Source organism: Eptesicus fuscus, chromosome 18 (genome assembly GCF_027574615.1).
Source record: "Eptesicus fuscus isolate TK198812 chromosome 18, DD_ASM_mEF_20220401, whole genome shotgun sequence".
NCBI classification, from domain to species: Eukaryota; Metazoa; Chordata; class Mammalia; order Chiroptera; family Vespertilionidae; genus Eptesicus; species Eptesicus fuscus.
The window spans coordinates 27,580,941-27,603,029 of record NC_072490.1 but is presented as its reverse complement, the minus strand read 5'-3'; the positions used below and the strand labels follow the sequence as shown (position 1 = coordinate 27,603,029).

The 22,089-nt window shown below is 49.1% G+C and overlaps 1 protein-coding gene across 1 annotated transcript in view; it reads left to right on the top strand.

The window, feature by feature from the left end:
• The window catches only part of SLCO2A1 (solute carrier organic anion transporter family member 2A1), a 69,908-nt gene that overhangs the window by 13,324 nt on the left and 34,495 nt on the right, over positions 1-22,089 (top strand). The window contains exons 2-3 of the mRNA XM_008153029.3: positions 18,801-18,938; positions 21,102-21,264. Coding sequence (XP_008151251.2) covers positions 18,801-18,938; positions 21,102-21,264 — 301 coding nt within the window. The remainder of the gene's footprint in view (positions 1-18,800; positions 18,939-21,101; positions 21,265-22,089) is intronic.

Here is a 22,089-nt window from a genome sequence, read left to right as displayed (position 1 = left end):
TTAGGTTCAAGAACTGAGCAATGAATTGAACACCAAAACAATGAGTGTACCAGCTGACCCTGCAGCAGGGCTTGCGGGGGGATGTGTGTGGTGTGATTGGACCAGTAAAGAAACTCCTCATGGAGATTGGGTGTTAGTAATGACACAGGTACCAAGGATGACGTGGGGAGCTGGCTCTCAGACTCATGCGTAACGCTGGGCCCCTGGGTGAGAAGGGAACTAATAAGACTCTGCCACCGCCCCAGGGGCAGCGAAGAGGCTTATGTCTAACAGGACCCCTGGGTGAAATAATTCCTTGGAGAAATCAAAATCCCAAGTCTGTGTCCTATGGCACTGGAAACAGAACTTATACATGCATACGGCCTGGGAATCTCTAAGCAAATACATTAGCTTAAAACTTTTCTTCTAGGCTGGTGATAATTCTTTGCCATCTGGTAAACACAAATGTGAAACCACTCTGGAGAGATATTTCCATAATCCAGACTAACTAGAACTAAAGTACAACCCAAGCGAAGACAATGCCATGGAAGAGATGCTTATAACAAAACGTTAGACAAGGAGACCCTGGCCGGGTAGCTCAGTTGGTTGGAGCGTCGTCCTGATATGCCAAGGTTGTGGGTTTGATCCCCAGTCAGGGCACATATAAGAGACAACCAGTGCCGAAACCGGTTTGGCTCAGTGGATAGAGCGTCGGTCTGTGGACTGAAAGGTCCCAGGTTCGATTCCGGTCAAGGGCATGTACATTGGTTGCGGGCACATCCCCGGTGGGGGGTGTGCAGGAGGCAGCTGGTCGATGTATCTCTCTCATCGATGTTTCTAGCTCTCTATCCCTCTCCCTTTCTCTCTGTGAAAACTCAATAAAATATATTAAAAAAAAAAAAAAGAGTCAACCAGTGAATGTATAAATAAGTGGAACAGCAAATCAATGTTTCTTTCTCTTTGTCTCTCTCTCCCTTCCTCTCCCTCTCTCTCTCTCTCTCTCTCTCTCTCTCTCTCTCTCTCTCTCTCACAAATCTTTTTTTTTAAAAAAAATCTATACAAGGAAATGATTCACCATAAGCAACCGGCAGTATCAATGAGGAAAATTAGCACCACAAGATTTTGAGATAATGGAACGTTCTGAAAGAGACTATAAAAATACATTAAAATGTTTAAAGAGGTGCCAGAAGAAATAGAAAACACCAGGAAAGAACAAACACTATGAAAAGGGAATTGGCAGGTTTGGGAAACACGTGGGAATTCTAGAAATGAAAAATATTGACATAGAAAATAAAAACTCAGTGAATGGTTAAATAGCTGATTAGATGCAACAAATGACTAAATAACAGATAAGAGAATTTCCCAACTTGAAATCCCTAACTTAATCACATCTACACTCAATGATGATTAGTAAGTGGAAGATGGGGTTGAAGAAGTCACCCCGAATGTAGCACAGAGGAATAAAGAAATGAAAACTGTGAAGGACAGGTTAAAAGATTTGGGGACAATAAGGACCAAGTTCAAGGTGAGTCTGAAATGAGTGAGAGTAGAATGAATATGTGATAGGTAATGTTGAAAAAGTTATAGAAAATTTCCAGAATTCATAAAACATATGGTACTTCGTTATAAAGATAGCACAGTAAGTTCTGACAGGAATTTACAAAAAATAAAACAAAACAAAAAACACCCACACATATCACACTGAATCTGCCGAACAGTAGACAGGGAACTTTCAAGAGCTACTAAAGTGAAATTACAGATTACTTATAAAAATTAATAATTAGACCAACAAGAGACTTCTCAATATAAATAATAGATACTAAAAAATAATGGGATAATTTTCAAAATGCTAATAGAAAAATACAACCAAATTCAGATTTTACAAATAATAATTCAAGAGGACAAAATAGAGATTTTAAATCCAAGGCAGATAATTTAGTAATCATGAGTCCTCACTAAAATAAACTACTAAAGGATGAAATTCATAATGCATGAAATCAGACACAGAAGGGAAGGATAGGATACAAAAAGTGGTAGTGATTATTGATTGTAGCTAGACAAAAAGAATAATGGCTGTTGGAGGGTCAGAAAAAAACATGGAAGGTGAATAATACACACCAATAAATGGAAAGTTGGAGTTAAAATCTGAAGTCCTTGGCTTGTTTGGGTGGAGGGTGGAAGAATTCATCACCTTTAGTCTTTGCTAAGGCAGTTGGGCATGTGCAGAGGTATGGGTAATCATTAAGAAAAAAGGCATTGGCGGCCTCTCTTCCAAAGCAGAAGAGGGTGAAAAGTAGAGACCTAATTAAACCAACAGAAAGCTGGAAAAGAATGAATAAAAGGCAAAAACAAACAAACAAAAAATGTCATGATAAATAAGAGCACCGTGAAATGAAGTAGATATAAATCTGTATTTATCAGAAATTACAACCCATAAACATGGACTGCTGTCACCATTTCAAAGCTAGAGAATCCAGACTGGGCAATGAGAGAGAGAGAGAGAGAGAGAAGAGGGGGGATTTAGTTACACTTTCTTTAAAAGAAAAAGTTGAAAAGCAAAGGACAAAAGAAGATATATCAGGAGAATGCCAACTAAAGAAAGAATCATCTACCTTAATAACAGAGAAGAATGTTTAAGGCAAAAAGAATGACAAATTGTGAGATGTTGGCAATGTCTAAAACTGGCCAGGGACTAATGTCTAGAACACATAAGGATCTCCTGATGATCAACAAGAAAAAGATAAGAAACACATTAGAAAAATATGTGAGGGAAATCCCTGCCCTTATCTCCAGGAAAAAATCATGGAGCAGGACTCTGATTGGTTCCCCTGGGTCATGGGCCTCTCCCGGAGGCAGGGCAGGGTACTCTGACTGGGGACTTCTCCTGCAACCTTGTGGTTGACTAGGAGCCCTACTTTAAAACAAGAGGGAGCACTATTCTCAGGACTGAGCAGACAGGACAATGGAGACTTCCTATGGAGAGGGAAAGAACAGACTCAAGGAGACACCAGAAAGGAGGAGGTGTGGTCCTGTTGAGGGGAAAAAAGGCAGCCTGAATGAGAGCATTGGTCGTGGGGAAGAAGGGAAGTGTTGGTATGAACCAGGGTTTGTATTAGTTTTGTATTGCTGCTGTAACAAATCACCATCAATTTAGTGGCTTAAAACAACACGATCTTAACAATTTTACAGTTCTGGAAGACAGAAGACCTAAAATCGAGGTGTTGGTAGGTCTGTGCTCTTTCTGGAAGCTTTAGTGGAGAATCTGTGTCCTTGCCTTTCCTAACTTCTAGAGGCCACCGACATTCCTCAGTTCATGGCTCCTTCCTTCATCCTCAAAGTCAGCAGCTTAGCATCTTGACATCTTTCTCCCTCTCACCTTTTTTTTCTGAATGACACTCCTGCCTCCCTCTTGTAAGGAAGGACCATTGTGATTACATTGGGCTCACCCAGATAATCCAGAATAAACTTCTTATTCTAGAACCTTAATTTAGCCATATCTGCAAAGTCGTTTTGGCCACGTAAAGCAATGTAGTCACAGGTTCTGAGTATTCAGACATGGCCATTGGGGAGGCCATTGTTTTGTCAACTTCAGGGTTCAGTCAAACCAGAGCCAATAGAAAATACACACACAGACACACACACACCGTATGTATATGTATAGATATGAAGAGATTTATTAAAAGGAATTTGCTTACTTAATTGTGGGGGCTGTATAAGCAAAACCAGATTTCATAGGGCAGGCAGCCAGGAAAGGATGATCACAGGCATGGGCTGAAGCTGCTGTCCACAATCTCTCTCCTCTCTCACTCTGTCCTGTTTTTAAGGCCTTCTGATTGATTGAATCTGGCCCATGCAGGTTTTTCTAGGATAATCTTCCTTATTTAAAGTCAATTTATTATATACGGGTAGGGTCCCTAGGCCTGGCTGGCGATCAGGGCCGATCTGTCGGGCGACTGGCAGGGCAATTGGGGGGCCCCCACTGGCATCCGCCTTGGCCGGCCTGGTGCCGCCCGCTCACCAGCCCCACCCCACCTCTGCCACTGCCGGTCACCTCCTTTTTTGGGGCAACAGGCAGGACGATCAGAGAGTTCCCCGCTGGCACCCGCCTTGGCTGGCCTGGGGCCTGCGGGCTGGGGGCAGCTCCTGCATTGAGCGTCTGCCCCCTGGTGCGACCAGTCGTTCTGCCGTTCAGTCGATTTGCATATTAGGCTTTTAATATATATATATATATATATATATATATATACACACACACACACACACACACATATACATACACACACATATATATACATATGTATGTGTGTGTGTATAATGCATATACTTTTTAAATTATATCCACACACCCCTTCCACAGCAACCCTAAATGAGTCTTTGGCTGAATAACTGGTAACTGTAGTCTAACCAAATTGAGACACTCTATCCGCCGAGCTAAACCAGCTAGGGCAAGAATCTGCACTGTCAGGGTCAAAGGGCAGTGACCTTCAGGATAGGTATGGGACAAAACGTGGCAGCAGCCCGTGGAGAGCTCTAAGAGAGGTGCGCACCCCGAAAGGAGCGGTGCAGGGACCAAAGGGGCTTTGCTGAAGTCACTGATGGGGGGAAGGTGTGCTTAGAGGGGATCTTCTGCGAGGAGCCTGGAACAGGGCATCCCATCTACTCCTTCCCAGAGTTTGAAAGTCCTGTGGTCAGGGTCTGCTTCCCTCCTCCACACGGCTCAGGCTGCCAGCCGATCACCAGTGTCTAGGTGCCCCTTCCTTAGGTTACTTTCCAGTTTTTGTTCTGTGATCCGCTGCTGAGGCCACAGGCCCCTGGGCTGCAGACATGAATTGTCAGTGGTGGTGGAAAGGTGAGTGAGCTCATGTCTGCGGCTCGTTCATGTCTGCCACTCACTCACATCTGCCGCTCCCTCATGTCTGCCGCTGTCTCGTAGGGCTGCAGCTGGTAGGCAATATGTATTTGTTTAGCTAATCTTTCCCCATCTAAATCATCTTATTGATGATTTCATTCAGGAGTCTCAAACCCTGCAGGTAGAAACCCCAGCCAAAACCAACCAGGTGTGAATGATGAAAACACATTCCCTTGCACTTGCCTTCAAGAGCTCTAGGTGAGGCAGAGTATTCAAAGGAGTTGGGAGGTGGATGGAGGTGCACAGCCAGGGCTAGTTGTGGGGGGGCTCTCAGCAGTCAGACCCTTACTGAGTGGGGAGTCCCTGTGTTCAGAATGGGCAGATGGTCAAGGGAGGACAGAGATGGTCTCAGTTTTACCCCATTCGTTTGGGCTAAAGGTTGGGCCTTGTCTCCGGGAAAGAGATGTCTGGAAGGAAGGGTTCCCAAAGTGTGGTCCCCTGCCAGCAGCATCAGCATGGCAAGTGTTTGTTAGAAATGCAGATTCTTGCCCTAGCTGGTTTGGCTCAGTGGATAAAGTGTTGGCCTGCGGTCCGAAGAGTCCAGGTTCGATTCCGGTCAAGGGCACATACCTCAGTTGCAGGCTCCTCCCCAGCCTGGGCCCTGGGCAGGGCACATACAGGAGGCAACCAATCAATGTGTTTTTCCCACTTTGATATTTCTGTCTTTCCCTCTCTCTTCCACTCTCTCTAAAAATCAATGGAAGAATATCCTTGGGTGAGGAGAGAGAGAGAGAGAGAGAGAGAGAGAGAAATGCAGATTCATGGGCCCTATCCCAATCCAAAACTGGAGGTGGGGACCAGCAGGCTGTTTCAACAAGCCCTCCAGGTAATTCTGATGCACCTCTGCTGTGAGGCGAGGCATATATCAGGGTACTGACTCACATGCAGAGGTCACTGAGGTGGCTGTAACATCCACATTCATTAAAGTTGGGAACTAATCATATTAAACTGGAATGGTTCCCAGGGAATGGAAGTCACTCATGTGGAGCTGTAATTGATGGAAGAACTTTGGGGAGCATCCTAGATTGGCCAGCGAAGGCCTCCCAGAGCTTCCTGCTGTGGGTGGCTGTGGGCCAAGCCAAAGGCTGTGAACCTCAGGCCTTGGAACCTGCCTCTGAGCCAGGAGAAAGGAGGATGCGGAGGATGCAGAGGGCAGTGCCTTCTTGGCCAGGAGGAGCTCCGAGGGCCACATGTCGGATCCAGGGGTCTCCTGGGATTCTCCGGGCGTGCAGGCTTGCTGTGCCAGGCCGAGTTCCATGTCAGTCGCTTTTTCCCCAGGTACTTTGGTGATGGCAGATGTGCTCAGAGGTTGAGGAGGATGTTCTTACTGCTGATATTTACAGCTTAAAGTTAAATGCTGTAGGTAAACAGAGGATTTGAGAAATGGGCTTGCTTCCCCCCTTGCTCCCACCCGTTCTCTCATTTCTGGTGTCGACTGGACATTTCATGGTGCAGAGAGGGCTTTGACATCCTGAGTGACCTCTCCCAGCAACGATGGAAATCACTGTGGCTCGGCTGTAGGGAGTGCCAGAGGGTGTGGGTACCAGGGAAGGATGTCCTAGTTGCTCTTATCTAAACATGGATTTCTGATGGGAAAGAGGCTAGCATGTTCTACTTGACCTCCTGCCTTGACCTTGCAGTTTCCTTTCCTTTGTCACGCCAGCCTGGGACTTGATTGAGGAACTGTTTCTAAGACAGGCTTTGGGCAGGAAGGGTTGCCGTTTGTCTTCCCATTCAGGGAACATACCTGGGTTATGGGTTTGATCCCTGGTCAGGGAGTGTGTGGAAGGCAGCTGATCCGTCTCTCCCTCCCTTCCTCCCTTCCTCCCTCCCTTCCTCTCTTCCTCCCTCCCTCCCTCCCTCCCTCCCTCCCTCCCTCCCTCCCTCCCTCCCTCCCTCCCTCCTTTCCTCCCTCCCTCCCAGCATGTCCTCAGGTGAGTATTAGAAAGAAAGAAAGGCTTTGGGCATTTTCTGTGGGCATTTCCCACTGAAGCCCACTCTCTTCTCTCTGCCTAAAGGCTGCATCCCACTCAGATTTTTGACCTTTCCCCATCCAGCTCCTACAAATGTTCCTCCCTCGCCCTCCTCCTTGCCCATCTGAGGAGTGGAGGGGGAGGAAGGCTGACAGAGGGGAGGGGAGAGGGACCACCTTGGGAGACACATAGGAAAGTCAGAGACGTGAGGCTACAGAAGGCACAGCCCTTTGTCTGGAAACGTCCAGAAATAAGTTGAAATGATGGAGAAAGTGGGGCTGGACTAGAGGCTGGCCAGGGATGACCACAGAAGACCAAGCATATGGCCTGACCACCTGATGCAGCCTTCACTGGTTAGGCTGCCCACCCCGGGGTAAGGATAGGGCAGGGTCTGTGGGCAGGCCTCTACCCATCCAAAGGCTAGATAGAATACTCCACACGGACCAAACCATGTATGTTGTGAGAAATCACACAGCCTCCAGATCCTTCATCTTTCAAGTCAGCGTCAGACCTCCCAGAGAGCCCTGTCAAAGGCCCGTTGGTCTTGATTCTCTGCAGATTTAGCTGGTGGAGTTCTCCTGGGGTAACCCTGCGGCTCCATTTCAGGCACAGCCTCCAAGCCGGTGACTGGCAGCTGCTCGGAGTCTAAGAAGGCAGGAGGCCGCTGGCCTCGGGGAGCAGGAACAGAAAGAACAGAGGTAAAGCGACAAGACACCTTCCCACAGCTGCGGCCTTGTTCAAGGAGAGCCAACGTCGCATGGAGCCCAATGGGGATCTATTTCCAGACCCCAAATGCAGCTGCTGAGTCACTATTTTAATTTGAGGATTGGTCCTTGGACTCCCTGTGGTCCTTTCTTCCTAGGCAGGGGCTGAATAGCTTTCAGAAGTGGGGCTCTTTTCCTAGAGGCACCTGCTGGTTAGCCTGAAGCCCAGGCATGGCTCCCTGGGTATCACCAGTAACATCTGTCCAAGTTGGCCGGCCAAGGGAGTTGTAAATTGTATCTGCACCTCTGCCGGAGGGGGTTTCACTTCAGCCGTCACAGGGAGACACAGCATCCAGTGAAGGAGAAGTCTTGAGTTGTGTGTGTTTGGAACTAAGCAAGGCCTTCGGGAGTGGATCCCTGTATAACCACGTCTGCCCCGGAATCACGGATGTGATGATGTTAGAGAGAGAGGCCCCCAGGTGCCTGTGGGAGCGTGTCAGCAAGGGAGTGGGCTCCTGCCTTTGACTGTATTGTAGGTTCTTGAAGCTTTGTTCTCAGCCCTCCACTGTGGCTCTGGTGGGGATGGGTGTGCTGTGTGTGGCTTGGCAGAAACTCAGCAGCCTCTGAGGGGGACCATGGGATGGTCTTCTGCTGCTGAGGCCAAGCTGGTAGTGGATGGGAACAGGCTGCTGGGCAGGGATTTCCCTGGGCGAGGCCTCCTTCCTTGTTCTGCCAGGACACCTCTTTGCTCCCTCAGTCTCGCCGGGGGCCCCAGGCGAACACCCAGACATCCTCCCTCCTCATTGCTCAGAGTGAGTCTCCAGTCCCTTCCCTGCTAAAGAACCAGGCAGGGCCAGGAACCGAGGTGGATCCAGGGTTTCTCTTCTCCAAATGGAGATATTTGGGAGCTCTGATGTGGCGCAGGCCCCGGGTGTAATTCTGATGGAAGTGAAAGAATTTACAAGGGTTTGCTAAGTAATTTGCTAGCCTCCAAAACTTTGGGGGCAATAAATGCATACGGTAGAAGGGAAACAAGGACCCATTTCTACAAGGACTTTATAATCCATTTTGACAAATTTACATCTGCTTATTTATGGCTGCAGAGGTCACTGGTGGTGTCATTCACTGAAGTTCATTCGTTCCCACTGACTTACCGGTATTCATCATCAATATTTGCCCAGCAGATCACCTCTTCCTCATAGAGTAGCAGCTGTGCTTCTGTGGTCAGGTCCCTCCTCCACTCCGCTGGCTGACTAGACAGGTACAGGCTGGGTGCCAAGATTGCAGAATCGAGGTTGTTGTCATTGCAGTCTAGGCTCAGTGCCCTGAAGGAACAATAGAGAATGTGCAACAGGAGGGACTTTCTTTGCCACCAGAAAGATAGGTGAGTAGGAGGTAACCAAGGGAGGGGGTGGGAGTGAAGAGCCCCAGGTAGAGAGATGGCCCCACCCGCAAAGGCTCTGGGGCCACACATCATCTCACCGGGCCATGGACGTTCCACTCAGCTACTAGTTCCAGCTGCTTACCACGATGAGCGTAGGCAGCTCAGAGCTGAGGCGAGGCCGCTGTGGTGGGGAGCTCAGGGAGAGCCAAGTGGATTAGGCTGGGGCAGGAGGGCCCTGGAGGTGGGATCCTCTGCTTGACCTTCATCTGAGGTGGTGGGGTCCACTGAGGGTGTTTTACAGGGTCATGACAGGCTCTGGTTTCCATTTCCAGTGGATCACACTGACATACTATACCACTGTATTTCCATGAAGTACGAAACAGGCAAACTAACCTGTGTGGCTAGGATTCATGAGAGTTGTTATCCTGCAAGTGGGTGGTGACTGAGAAGGGCACTAAGAGGCTTCTGGGAAGCTGGGGATGTGCTATTTCTTTTCTTTTCTTTTTATTAATCTTCACCCCAGGATATTTTTCCATTGATTTTTTGGAGAGAGTGGAAGGGAGGGGGAGAGACAGAGAGAGAGAGAGAAACAGCGATGTGAGAGAGACACATCGATTGGTTGCTTCCCACACATGCCCTGACCAGGACTAGGAATCCAGCCCACAACCGAAGTATATGCCCTTGACTGGAGTCAAACCCTGGACCCTTTAGTCCACAGACCGACGCTCTATCCACTGAGCCAAAACAGCCTGGGCCTATTTCTTGATCTGAGTACTGGTCCCTCAGGTGTTCCCAGCTTGTAAAATTTTATCAAACTCTGTCTGTATGACTTGTGACTTTTTGTGTGAACGTTATACTTAATGTTTCTTAAAAGTTTACTCTGGCTGCTGGTTAAAGAATAGGTTGGAAGGAGGACTAGCCAGGTACACGCTGGGTGCCAAGATTGCGGAATTAGGGAGAAGGTAGGAACTTGGGATGGTGGCCAGATGGGACCTGGCGGTGACCCGGACTGGAGGGCCGCAGTGGAGGTGGAGAGCGTGGGGTGGATTCGAGGGTTGGTTTGGACGTTGAAGCACCCACTAGTGCAAGAACCGGAATTGAGAGGGGAGCTCAGTGTGAGGTAACAGTAACGCTTTGGGGCAGGAATTTCAGAAACAGATTGGGTGTTGGAGTCACAACGTGTGGGATGCAGTTTAGTGCAAGGCCTGGAGTTGAGGAGGGCTCCAGTCCTCCCTGACGTGGCTGTCGCAGGCCTCCGACAGTGGCCTTTGGGGTCATAGTAGGAGAACCCTGACAGGCAGGCAGGCCACTCTGTAAGCAGGGGAGGCTGGCAGTGGCGATGCTGGAGAGCAAAGTTGCACGGGACAGTGGGAGCTGCCGGGTCTAGCTCAACTGGCGTCCCCTCCCAGTTCCAACTCTTCAACTTCCCTCTTAAGGAACAATGAAGCTGCGATGGAAATCTGTGTTTTGTTTTCTTTTTTTAGATTGCTCAGATTTTTATCCTCCCAAGGCCTTCCAGGACCCTGTCTTATTAAAGGCTTCTTCTAGTTTGTAATGATACTAATAACGCTGCTGTGAATACCACCGGCTTTGACCCGGGGCTGGCTGTTTGGAATCTCTGAGCTTTATCTGGTTCAGGCATTCTTCCTGTGTGGGAACATATTCGATTTCCTGAATCACTTCTTAAAAGAGGCATTCTCCTCTGGGGCCACCAGGCCATGATTGCGATCCAAAGTCACACCCTGCCTAAGGTACAGAAGGGTAATAAGCAGGCCGACTGGTTAAAGACGGCCTTCCTTCCAGAACACAGCGTCGTCTTTGCTTTGTTTCCTTCTTCTTCTTTCGGAAGGACAGGGAGGAATGACCTCCCGCTTCCCGCCAGCTCTGAGGGGCCTCTCAGTGGGCCTCAGAGGAGCCCTCCTCCCTTGCAGATGCCTGCATCTCTGAGGTCGATGGGAAGCTGCCAGAAGTCACCCTTTCTGAGTTCCCTTCTTTGTCTCCATTGCCTTAGGGCCTCTTGAGCCCCAAACCTCACCTCCCAGGTCTTACCCATTTGGGGAACTGCCCGCATGGTCTGAGAATGGGCTATGAGGGTAGAGAAACTGAACAATAGAAATATAAGTGGAGATGGGCGAGAGCCAGCACCATTCTGGCCATGTGCCTTTCCCTGGAGACACACCAACCACTTTGGAAGACTCCAGTCAAATAAGTGTTTATCAGGATGCTTGGGTGTAGTGGGGCGGGGCGGGGCGGGAAGGAGGGTTGTGGAGAAGGACTTGGATACACTTTTGGGTTTGACTACTTAGTCCACTGACAAGTGTATGCTACTTTCCTCCACTGGAAACGTGGGGACAGAATTATTAATTTGTTTGCTAGACTTAGCAGCAGGAAATAGATTGGGTTAATACTTTAAGAAGACAGACTGGCACATGTTTGAGTTCCCTCATCTCCAACACCCTCATTATAACGGAAGTGTTGAGTAAAAAACAATGGTGAAAACCAATTAAAAGAAAAAAAGAAAGGGAGCGAGATTGTGAGTGGATAGAAAGTCAGCTAGTGAGGGTGTGTGCACAGGAGGGAAGCCCCGCCCCTCCCGGCTCCCAGCTTGCTTCACTTGCCAAGCGAAGTGACCCCATCATGATGCAAATGCTGCTAGAACCATTAAAAAGTCAGGAGGAGGAGGGAGAGGGGTGGGAGATGCAAGAACAAGTGACCTAAATCCTCTTCTGTAATGGTTTCCGTCTACACGGATAAATCAAGAAATTGCAGAACAAGCATAAAGTTTTGAGATGAGTGCCTGTAATCCACAGAAAAACTCAAACCAGAGGTGGTGGTCCCTGAACTGCAGACTGGTTGGTTGGCCTGAGCTGAGGATAGGGCTGAGTCTGGTCAATCTAAGCCCTTGCATGTTACTTGATTTTTCACGCATGTGCATGTAATACGCTGACAGGGGAAAGAATGAAGCAGTGCAAAGAAATGTAAGTGGATTTATGATCGCACAGGGGCTGACTGTGAAAAGGGGCTTCTGAAGGCCAAGCGTTGCTCAAATTGAGTTGTCAGCGTGGCTACGCTGTTCTGGGGTTTCCCAAGAGATATGCGAGCCTTGGAGATGTTCCTGCCTGTCTGGGGTACGGTCGGCTCCAGCCTAGGGAGAGAAGGAGCAGAATGGACTCTGGGGCCAGATTTTGACTCCCAGAGGGTGGAGAAACTAGAGCAAGAGGCACCTCCGAGTCTCCTCGCTCACTCAGACAACATCGGTGGCCCTTGGCACACACTACACGCTGAACTCTCCTAGCATTGCTGGGGAGGGGGACTAGGAGGTTTCCTTGTGCTCTCTTTTTCTCTTTCTTCTCTCTCTCTCTCTCTCTCTCCCTCTTTCCCCCCCCCCCCCCCGCCCTTTCTCCCTCCTTCCCTTACTACCTCTCTTCCTCCCTTTTTAAAAATATATATTTTTATTGATTTCAGAGAGGAAGGGAGAGGAAGAGAGAGAGAAAAAAACATTAATGATGAGAGAGAATCATTGATTGGCTGCCTCCTACATGCCCCCCCACTGGGGACCAAGCCAGCAACCCGGGCATATGCCCTGACCAGAATCCTGGTTCATAGGTCAGTGCTCAACCACTGAGCCATGCTGGCTGGGCTCTTCCTTCCTTCTTTCTGAAGAATAGTTTCATTTAGATTGCTGGCAGACGTCACTTATGGATAGAAGCAGTTGTTCCCAACTAAGAGGTCACAGCCTGTGTCACAGTCCAGCCCCATCTCCGGCTTATGAGTGGTTTTCTCTCCACATTCTAGGGGACATAAGGCATCAGAATGTTCTAGAGTGTTGCATGTGGACAAAATCAGAGTTGGTTGGCAGCAGAACCAGTAGTTAAACAGGTAACACCCTACAGGGATCACATTTCAGAGCTTCTGCCACGTGTCCTAGCACCATCATTAGATGCCTCAGGTCATAGCACCAATGTTTAGTTTGGAAAGAGGCTCATGAATGTGTGAGCAAAGGAAACCAAGTCTAGGCTGCACGTTGACCCTTCTCGTTCCTCCTGAGCTGCGAGGGTTTCCCTCCTGGTCCTATGGTTTCCCCTTTAGGGTAATACTTACATCTCTGAAGCTTGGCAGGGGCTTGGGGGCCCACGCTGAGCCTTCACTTGGCATCTCAACATCCCTTCAGCCTTTCTTAGATCTTTGGCACAGGTGGAAAAAAGATTCCTCTTTATTAGAGGAAGGATCTTTACGACCACTCCAATTTTCCCTGCTTCCTTCCTCTCCAACTTCCTCTTCATGCTCCCTAGGACTGGAGAAAGAGGGGAGCTGTGAGCCCCAGCATTTGCGGTCTTAGAGCTGCCCGCCCACCATGCCATGCAAGAATGCTCTTCCCCCGGCATTAGCATTCTCTACGAGTTCCCTTCTGCAACATGGGCCTAAAGACCTATAGCTTTAACACATAGATATTTACATTGGCACACACACAAACTTAGATATTTACATGGGTTTTGACTCTTTCAAAGTGGTTCTTTGAACAAACAAATGTATTCCAATGACATTGCAATGATCATAATATTTTTTTTTTGTTAGATCTGTGGAATTCCCTCTAGGCCTAAGAACATTATTTTGAATACTTTCATGGTTGCAAATCTTTTTAAAATTAATCTTTCCTTAGGTCGACTTTATTGAGATATCGTTTACATATAATAAAGTGCACAGATTTTAAATGATTGAGAAGCTTTGACAAATGTGTTCACCTGTGTAAATACCACTATGATCAAAATATAAAATATTTCTACCACCCCAGATAGTTTCTTCGTACATAAACACAAATTTTTAACTTTTTAGTTTGGGTTTAGAAATATCCAAAAATTAGTTAGAGCTAATCCAAGTAAATAAGTGGGGCAGCTAAGCTAGCAAAAGCTCTTTTGTGCTTTGTAAGTTTTGTGGAGTGTAGACTGATGGGAGGCAACGCTGACCGGGGAATTCATAAAGGAGTGAGGACAGATCATTGGAGCAGACAGCTACTCTGCTGGTTGAATATTCTGGAGCAAGGGTTCAGCCCCAAGTATGGACCAGGCAATGGGGATATGGCACCCTAAAAAACACATTATCTTTCCTCCATGAAGTCTACATCCTGGTGAAGGGAGATGTCAAATAGTGAGAAATCTAACATATGATATAAACAAATGTATTAGTAAGCAATAGTGCTTTAAAAAAAAGGAGACTGAGGAAATCGTAGCGTGTTATTTTAAAGACGATCATACAGCCCATGTAACATATCTTTATTTTCTTTTCCTTTTGTGAAGAAATCACAAGACTCAGATTCTACCATAAGCTGCTTTCTGAAAGGAACATCTTTCTCTAAAGTATATTTTGCAGAATACTAGTATCTGTTATATATAATTTGAAAATGTGTATGTTTTGAGGGGGTTGCATGGTTAAAGTATGGAGAAATTTGGGTAAAAGAAAGTTAATCAGGTTTTTACTGAAGGTTTTCTCAGAACCTTTAAAATGCTAATGTGAATTATAAATATTCATGAAAGAAGATTATAATATGCAAAGTTTTCAAACATTTTTCTCCTGGGAATCCTTTGAACTTGAAGCATCTCAAGCAAGTGACACTCTGTGTGCACACTGTGGGAACTTCTGTCCTCAAGTTCTCATGCCGCAGGAAACTTGAAAGCATCACAGAGGTTCCCTTACTTGGGCCAGAGGAGCCAGTGGGAGAAGTCACAGCTTAATACATATCCCCTCAGCGTGTGGGCTGGCCAGGGTGCCAGGTGCTTTAGAGACCTGCTCTCATGCAAGCCTTACAACAGCAGTGTGAACAGGTATTATAGCTCCCCTTTGTGAGGGGAAAACCACTGTCAGGATAAATATCTAGCCCCAAAGTCAGCACATGAACCGAGGTTTGACTCCCAAACTCCAACCATCAAAACCTATAAGACTATATGATCTAAATCAGTGGTTGGCAAACTCATTAGTCAACAGAGCCAAATATGAACAGTACATTGATCAACAGTACAACGATTGAAATTTCTTTTGAGAGCCAAATTTTTTAAACTTACACTTCTTCTAACGCCACTTCTTCAAAATAGACTCGCCCAGGCCGTGGTATTATGTGGAAGAGCCGCACTCCAGGGGCCAAAGAGCCGCATGTGGCTCGCGAGCCGCAGTTTGCTGACCACTGATCTAAATGATGGTGGAGGGTGGGACACAACCCAACCAGCAAACCTTCTCCTTCTCCCACCAGTCCATCTACATAGACTCTTAAACCCATGTTCTCCAGGGGTGGTTTCTGGTTCTGCATTGTGCCGGGGGTTTGTCGCTTCATCTCATGCTGGCCCTGGGTCAAGTCCTCGGTACGTTCGAGCAGCCTGGGTCGTGGTCCCAGGGTCTGGCCCGCCTGTGCTCAGTAGGCAGTAGGAGGGACCAGGTGGCGGTGATGACCCTGAGTGGCTCTGGTCAGAAAGCTCTGTGGGAACTATCCACTCACTTCTTTCTCTTTTCCTGGCATTTTCTCCTTGCTCTCCCCTTCCTTGTAGTCACACATCCCATTCTCCTCCGTCTGCTGAATCCATTAGAACCTGAGGGCCCAGATACGTGCCAGCACTTCCGCCAGGGCACCCGTAGGGCACCAGGCCTGGCAGGCTGCAGTGGCCAAAAGCTGGCGGAGAGGTGAAGGGGTGTGGGGCGTGGAACGGTGCCAGCTGACTGGAGGCGCAGTCTTCCACCTAGTGTTTGGAGGGAGAAAACGGGGAATTTCTGTATTTACGGGAAAGAGCAACAGCATGTCTTTCTGGAAAAGATCGGAGACAGATTATTTTCTTCTACTGTCCTTACCTTCCCCTCATGAGACGCCTGGGGAATTTGGTAGGGATTAGTCACTCCTACTAATTAATGCTAATTTGGTTAGAAGGAGACTGGTCTTTTTGAGCTTTATGCTCAGAAATTCAGGTGTTCTGAAACTGAATTCACTGTCTCCCTATCCATGGATTCTCCTCTTCCTGGGCCCCCCGCCTCTCTTCCTCCCCGTCTCCACACATGGCGTTGCCCCCTTCCAGGCCCTCAGGCTAGAATGCTGCCCCTTTCCTTCCACCTGAATCACGGACAGCCTTGTCAACTCAGCCTCTGCAAGAGCCCCTGATGGGCTCCCCACTAAGGCCCCACTGTGCTGGCCTTCAGTCCAACCCTTATTGTGTCTCCCCTAGGCCCTCACTCCTCTGCTGAATGCTGTCCTTAATGTCAGCCATGCACCAAGCCATCAAGATGCCTCTGTGCAGAAGTCAGCAGCAGGCTGCTGGGATTTTTAGAAGCAACCTTGAACTAGCCCCAGGCTAGCAAGGGGTCCCTGAAGGGTGAGGAAGAACTATCTAGACAAATAAGGGAAAGATGATTCTGCACAGATTGTGAGCAAATGCACAGACAATGAATGTGTTCTGTGGGGAACTTGAATAGTATGACCTTGAAGAAGTTGGAAGGGCACGGTGTGTGGCAGCAGGTGTTGCAGCTACCTAGTGCTGTGTAACAAAGCGACCCCAAACTTAGTGCTTAAAACGATGACAGCTTTTAGTCTGCTTATTCAATCTGCCCTCTATTTAGGGCTCAGTGGGGATAGCTCAGTCTGTTCCTCTTGATATCAAAAATGGGCTGGAATCCTCCAAAGGCTCACTCGGTAACATGATGCTGGCTGCAGGCTGAAACCAGCTGGAGTTGTAACCTGGAACACCAACTGTGGCCTTTTCATATGTAGGAAGCCTGGGCTCCCTTATAATGTGATGTCCGTGTTCTAAGGGTCCCGAAAGAGAAAGAGCCGGGTAGATTTTCTGTCGACGTTCATGACTTAGCCTCAGAGGCTGCACAGCATCATTTTTGCTTTATTTTCTTCATAAGAAGCAAGCAGCTAAGACTGACCATATTGAAGGGAAGGGAACAGAGACTCCATCTTTTGATGAAGGAATGTCATTGTCACATTGTAAGAGGTATATGTGGGACAGCAGATTGGCGTCGCCATCTTTGTAAAATACAATCAACCACAACAGAGTATGAAGCCAGAGTCCGTCGAGGTCTAGGACGTGTCACGTCTTGGATACCATGCCAAGGACATTCGTTTTTATCTTGTAGGAAGTGGGGAGCCAGTGAAAGGTGTTAATTTGGGTGTCACCTGCTCAGGTTTGTATTTGAGTCAGCTCTTTCTGGAGTGGGGTAGGGGTTGGGGGGTAGAAGCTTTGATGGGCAGAGAGAGACCTGTGAGAGGCTGTTACAGTAAGCCAGGGAGAGGGGAAGGCATGAGGCAAGGCATAACAAGGAGACAAAGGGCAGGTCAAGCTTGAGAGACACCAAGAAGACATCACAGGGCTTAGCAGTGGCACCAAATGCCAAGGGATGAGGAATAGGGGCATCTAGGAGGATTCCAGGTTTCTGGCTTAGGGAAGTGAATGGCAATAATGGAGAATAAAGGGAAACTGGAGAGATTTGTAGGGAAGGACGGTGAGCCCTATTTGGGAAATGATTAGTCTAGGGTCTGAGAGTGTCCAAGTGGACACATCTAACAGATGGAATTTGGGGGCCATTAGCCTTTAGGGCATGGTCAGAAGAAGAGGATCTGGCAAGGCATCCAAGATCCAATCGCCGCTTCCCTGGATTTGGCTTGGACCAGGGACTTGGGGCTTGAGCATGCTCAGATGCCCTGTGCCCATGGAAAACAGTGACCTGGGCAAACCCCATTACTCTCCTCCTCACTATCCGGGAGCCCCAGGCTGGCCTCACAAAGGCTCTGCCCTGGCAGGCAGGAGAGGGAATGTCAGCTCTGATCCCACAGCCTGGAGCGGGGCCCCTGCAGAAGGGGCAGGATTAGGTTTGCAAGGAAACAGAAATGAAGGTGGAGCCCCTGTTGTTCTCCTGAGACGCCAGGAGTTCAATTAAGAGAGGAACGTTGGCAGACTATGAAACGTACCGCACCCCACCCTTCCCTGGAAGAGCAGTGCGGTCTCCAGAAGGGGCACCTTCCAGGGGGCTCGGGAATGTACGACTCCTGCTTCCGAACCTGCTGGGGCCCCGCCCAACAGCGGAGAACCCAGGAGGGCCCGGGGCTCAGCCTGGAGCTGATTCCAGATGCCCCCCTCCCTGCTGTGCATCTGTCCCCATTAACCACAGAATTCACATTTGCATATTCCATCCTGCCTCTATACCCATATGACAGGGTATAGAGGCAGGATGGAATGCAGAGACCAGGCCTTATCACCCATCCAGGGAAAGAGCCAGCACAATCACAGGTAGTCCTGATAGAGGCGATAACTAACTTGGGACATTCATTACAACCAGGTGATTTGGGCACCTATCCTGGTGAGTCATGCCGGTATCAGAGGTGGGCCTGTGCACAGGTGTTGCTGGAGTCAGGGGAATGGAGGACAGGTCAAGAGGAGTGGAACCCTGTGGCCTGGGGTGTGTCTGGGACCTGGGAGTGACCTGACTTGACTGGGGAGTGACTTCAGCCCTCACAGGACAGGAGGAAGGACAGCAGCAGCCCGCAGGGCACTGAGATGCTGTCAGAAAACAAGTCAAGTGATGTGGCTGCTTAGTCAGGCCTTTCCCAGAGGTGCTTCTCCACCCCTAGTTTACTGGGCCGTTATGGGCAGCAGTGATAAGAACGGCAGGGATGGTGGGGATGGATGGCTGAGAGCGCGCAGAGTCCCAGGAGAAACCTGATGTGACGATGATGGCATGTCACCCTCAGGACCGCCCGATCAAATCAGTGTTTCTAAATAACAGGTGAGAAAACAGAGCAGAAACAGAATGGGAGGCCCAGGTGGGCAGCCAGGGCTCACTGTCCCGGGGCCTCACGGGTCACGGTGTCTCCCCAGGTGTTCGTGCTCTGCCATGGCCTCCTGCAGCTCTCCCAGCTCCTGTACAGCGCCTACTTCAAGAGCAGCCTCACCACCATCGAGAAGCGCTTTGGCCTCTCCAGTTCTTCCTCGGGTCTCATTTCCAGCCTGAATGAGGTAAGCAGGAGGTTCTGGTCCATCGGACTCCATTTGTGCACCCTGGTCTCGAGGCCTGGGACGGGGGGGGGGGGGGTCCAAGAAGAACAGTTAATGGGGAGCTGGGATAGACACCTGGGGAAAGGAGACAGCCAGGTGCAATGGGCATGGTGGAAGCAGCTACCAATTCCAAGGCTTCCTGGCACCAGGCACTGAGCTCAGAGCCTCGGTGGCTCCAGGTGAGGAGATGGGGTTCCCAGGCTCAGCTTCTCTCTTCTCTTTCCATGAGGCCCACTGTTCTGGGATCCCTGACCTGGGGCCTCGTCACAGCAGCCCTGTGAGCAGGTGCTCTGCTTGCTCCTCCCACCTGACAGGGGAGGGCACTGGGGCTCAGCAAATGCAGCAGCTTGCCCCAGGTATGCTGGGCTGTTGCCTCGAAATTCTGGGCCTCTGTGACCACCCACAAGTTTATGTGACTTCTGCCCATCCCCAGTCTCGGAAGAGGTGAGCCCCAGGCATGCAGGTGGGGAGCAATCCCAAGCCCAGCAGTTCCAGTATTATGAGCATCACAGAAGCCAGAGCTTTTACCCCCAGAAAAGTCAGATCTCTATGACCTCCCAGCAATGTGGATTTCACACAATTCCTCAGTGACGACACATCAAAGTTTGAGAAGAGAGGGCGGGCTGAGAGGTCAGGGGTGGGAGGTCAGAGGGCCGAGAGGTCAGGGGTGGGAGGGTCAGCTAGGAGTCATTGGAAGTCAGTGAGAAAGAGTCATGGGAGGCAGCAGAGCCCTTCCATCATGGCAGCAACCTTGGTGGCTCCAGGTGAGGAGATGGGATTCCCAGGACCAGCCTCTCTTCTCTTTCCATGAGGCCCCTGTTCTGGATGAGCTCACCAAGACCAGAGTAGAGGTACAGGGACAGAGCTCTGAGAATTGAGAGTTTGGGGAAGCGAAGAGGAATCAGCCAAGGAGACTGAGAAGGAGCAGCCAGCGGGAGGAGACTAGGAGGAGGAGGTACCTGGAAACCCAGGGAAAGAAGTGTTGCAGAAAGAAGGAAATGCTCAACCGAATCAAATGGTGCTGAGAGATCAAGTTAAGAAGAGAGCTGAGAACTGACAGTGAATTTTGGCAATGAGGGGGTCATTGGTGATCTTGGCAAGAGCCAGGTACCAAGACTTTGGCCCTATGTCCTAAGACAAGGCACCTGCTTTTCGAGCCAGGAGGAGACTGTAGTGTGGACAGGGCAGGGGCAATGGGTGCTGACATTCAGGGCTCCTCGAATCCAGGCGAACATATGTTCTGGGGCAGAGGGTGATGTCTTTGGATGCAGTTGTGGTCATAAGATCTGCCAGCACCCCTTTTACCATTTAGGACCCTTATCCCCGAGCTGGGGCCTTCGGTTCCCTGCCCTGGCTCTGAGTGGAGCTCAGAGAGCACACCTTCCAATGAGCACCAGGAGCATGGAGTTACTGGTGCGCTCAACTGGGAAGGGACGTAAGGGTGCTTTAGTCCTGGTCCCCCATTGAAAGAAGTGGAAGCAGACCTAGGGAGGGCCAGGGGCAGGTTAGTAGCAGAGCTGCTGGGACAGAAACCCCCTCCTCCAAGAGGCAGTAGGGCTAATTTAGTTAAAACTTAGACAGTATCTGTTCAAGCCACTTCCTAACCTCATGGACCCGGACAAGTGACTTAATATTCTGAGCCCCAGTTCTGTCTGTAAAATGAAAGTTGCTGCATGATGAAATGAGAGAGTACATGTTACTTGGTGGCTATTCTGACTACCCAGCCCAAGTCCTCAGGGAGTTTAGTGAGGGAACACGTGCTGTTTCCAGGAGTCAGCCAGAATGGGAGGCACACTTGGATTTTTCCCCAAAGGGCTTGGTCCTAAGATGGTTGAAATTAAGACCATGAGCTTTTCATTGTCTCTAGTGACTTCCCTTGGTTTAGTCTTGAAGGCTGAGGCTGGGAAGAAATTCTGACAACAGGGGAAAGCTGAAACGTGTGTGCTTGTCCCACTGTGAGGCTCTCTGGGCAAGGCTGGCCCTGGGACTCTGCCTGGGCCACAGCTGCCACTGGGCAGCCTCTTCCCTCTCTGCTTTTCCTAGAAAAGGTACAGTCAGGTCTCCACTCTGGGTGGGTGAGGACGGAGTCTCTGGTCTCACTCGATCCCTCTGCTCTCTCCACAGATCAGCAACGCCATCCTCATCATCTTCGTCAGCTACTTTGGCAGCCGGGTGCACCGTCCACGGCTGATTGGCGTTGGGGGTCTCCTCCTAGCTTCGGGTGCCTTCGTCCTCACCCTCCCACACTTCCTCTCAGATCCCTACCAGTACACCGTGGCCAGCATCGGTAAGTGGCCTCCACCCCCTACCCCAAGGCAAAGCTGGTGGCCATGCTTCTGGGGCAGTGGATACCACACTGAGCCACGCCGTCCTCTCCCACCAGAAACTTCCTTGGATTTTATTGTTTTGTTTCTCCCCAAAGCCCATCTGAAACCAGGACATGCGGAATTATGTGGAGCTATGAAGCAACTGTCCCAGCTCTGGCTTGCTGAGGGTGGAGCCTGCAGTGGATGGCTCACCTCCTTTGTAATTCCCTGTGCTTCGTGCCAGGAACGATCCATTGCACACAAGTAGAGACACTGGTGAACGGTGCTGTGATGGGTTTGACAGGATGAGGGTCAGATCATTGCCCATGATGAGGTCTGTTGAATTTTTTTATGTTTAATTGTGTATTTAACACTTCCTGACATTGGTGCATTCACCCATCATTCTTTAGGTTTAGAATACACTTGCACTATGATCTCATTTGATTCCTCTGGACTCCTGTGAAGAGGAGAGAAGAGGTCTAAGATGAGAACGTGGCGCTCAAAGATGTCTAGTGGACATCAGTCAGTTAGGGAGGGACAGACTCAGGCCTCCTGATTCTGAGACAAGTGGCCCTTCTGTGACACGGAGCCTCTGGTTCTTAGTGATAGGCCCTGTGGCAGGGAGAGATGAGTGAGGATTTTTGGTAATTCATAAACACAAAGTTAAAAACCACTGAATTGCCCAGTAAGAGTTCCCCTATTCTTTAAAAATTATTGTATTTTGTAATATAAAAAATCCAAACTATAGCAAAGTAAAGAAAATAATATAACAGACAGATATACTGACCATTATGATTTATCAGTTT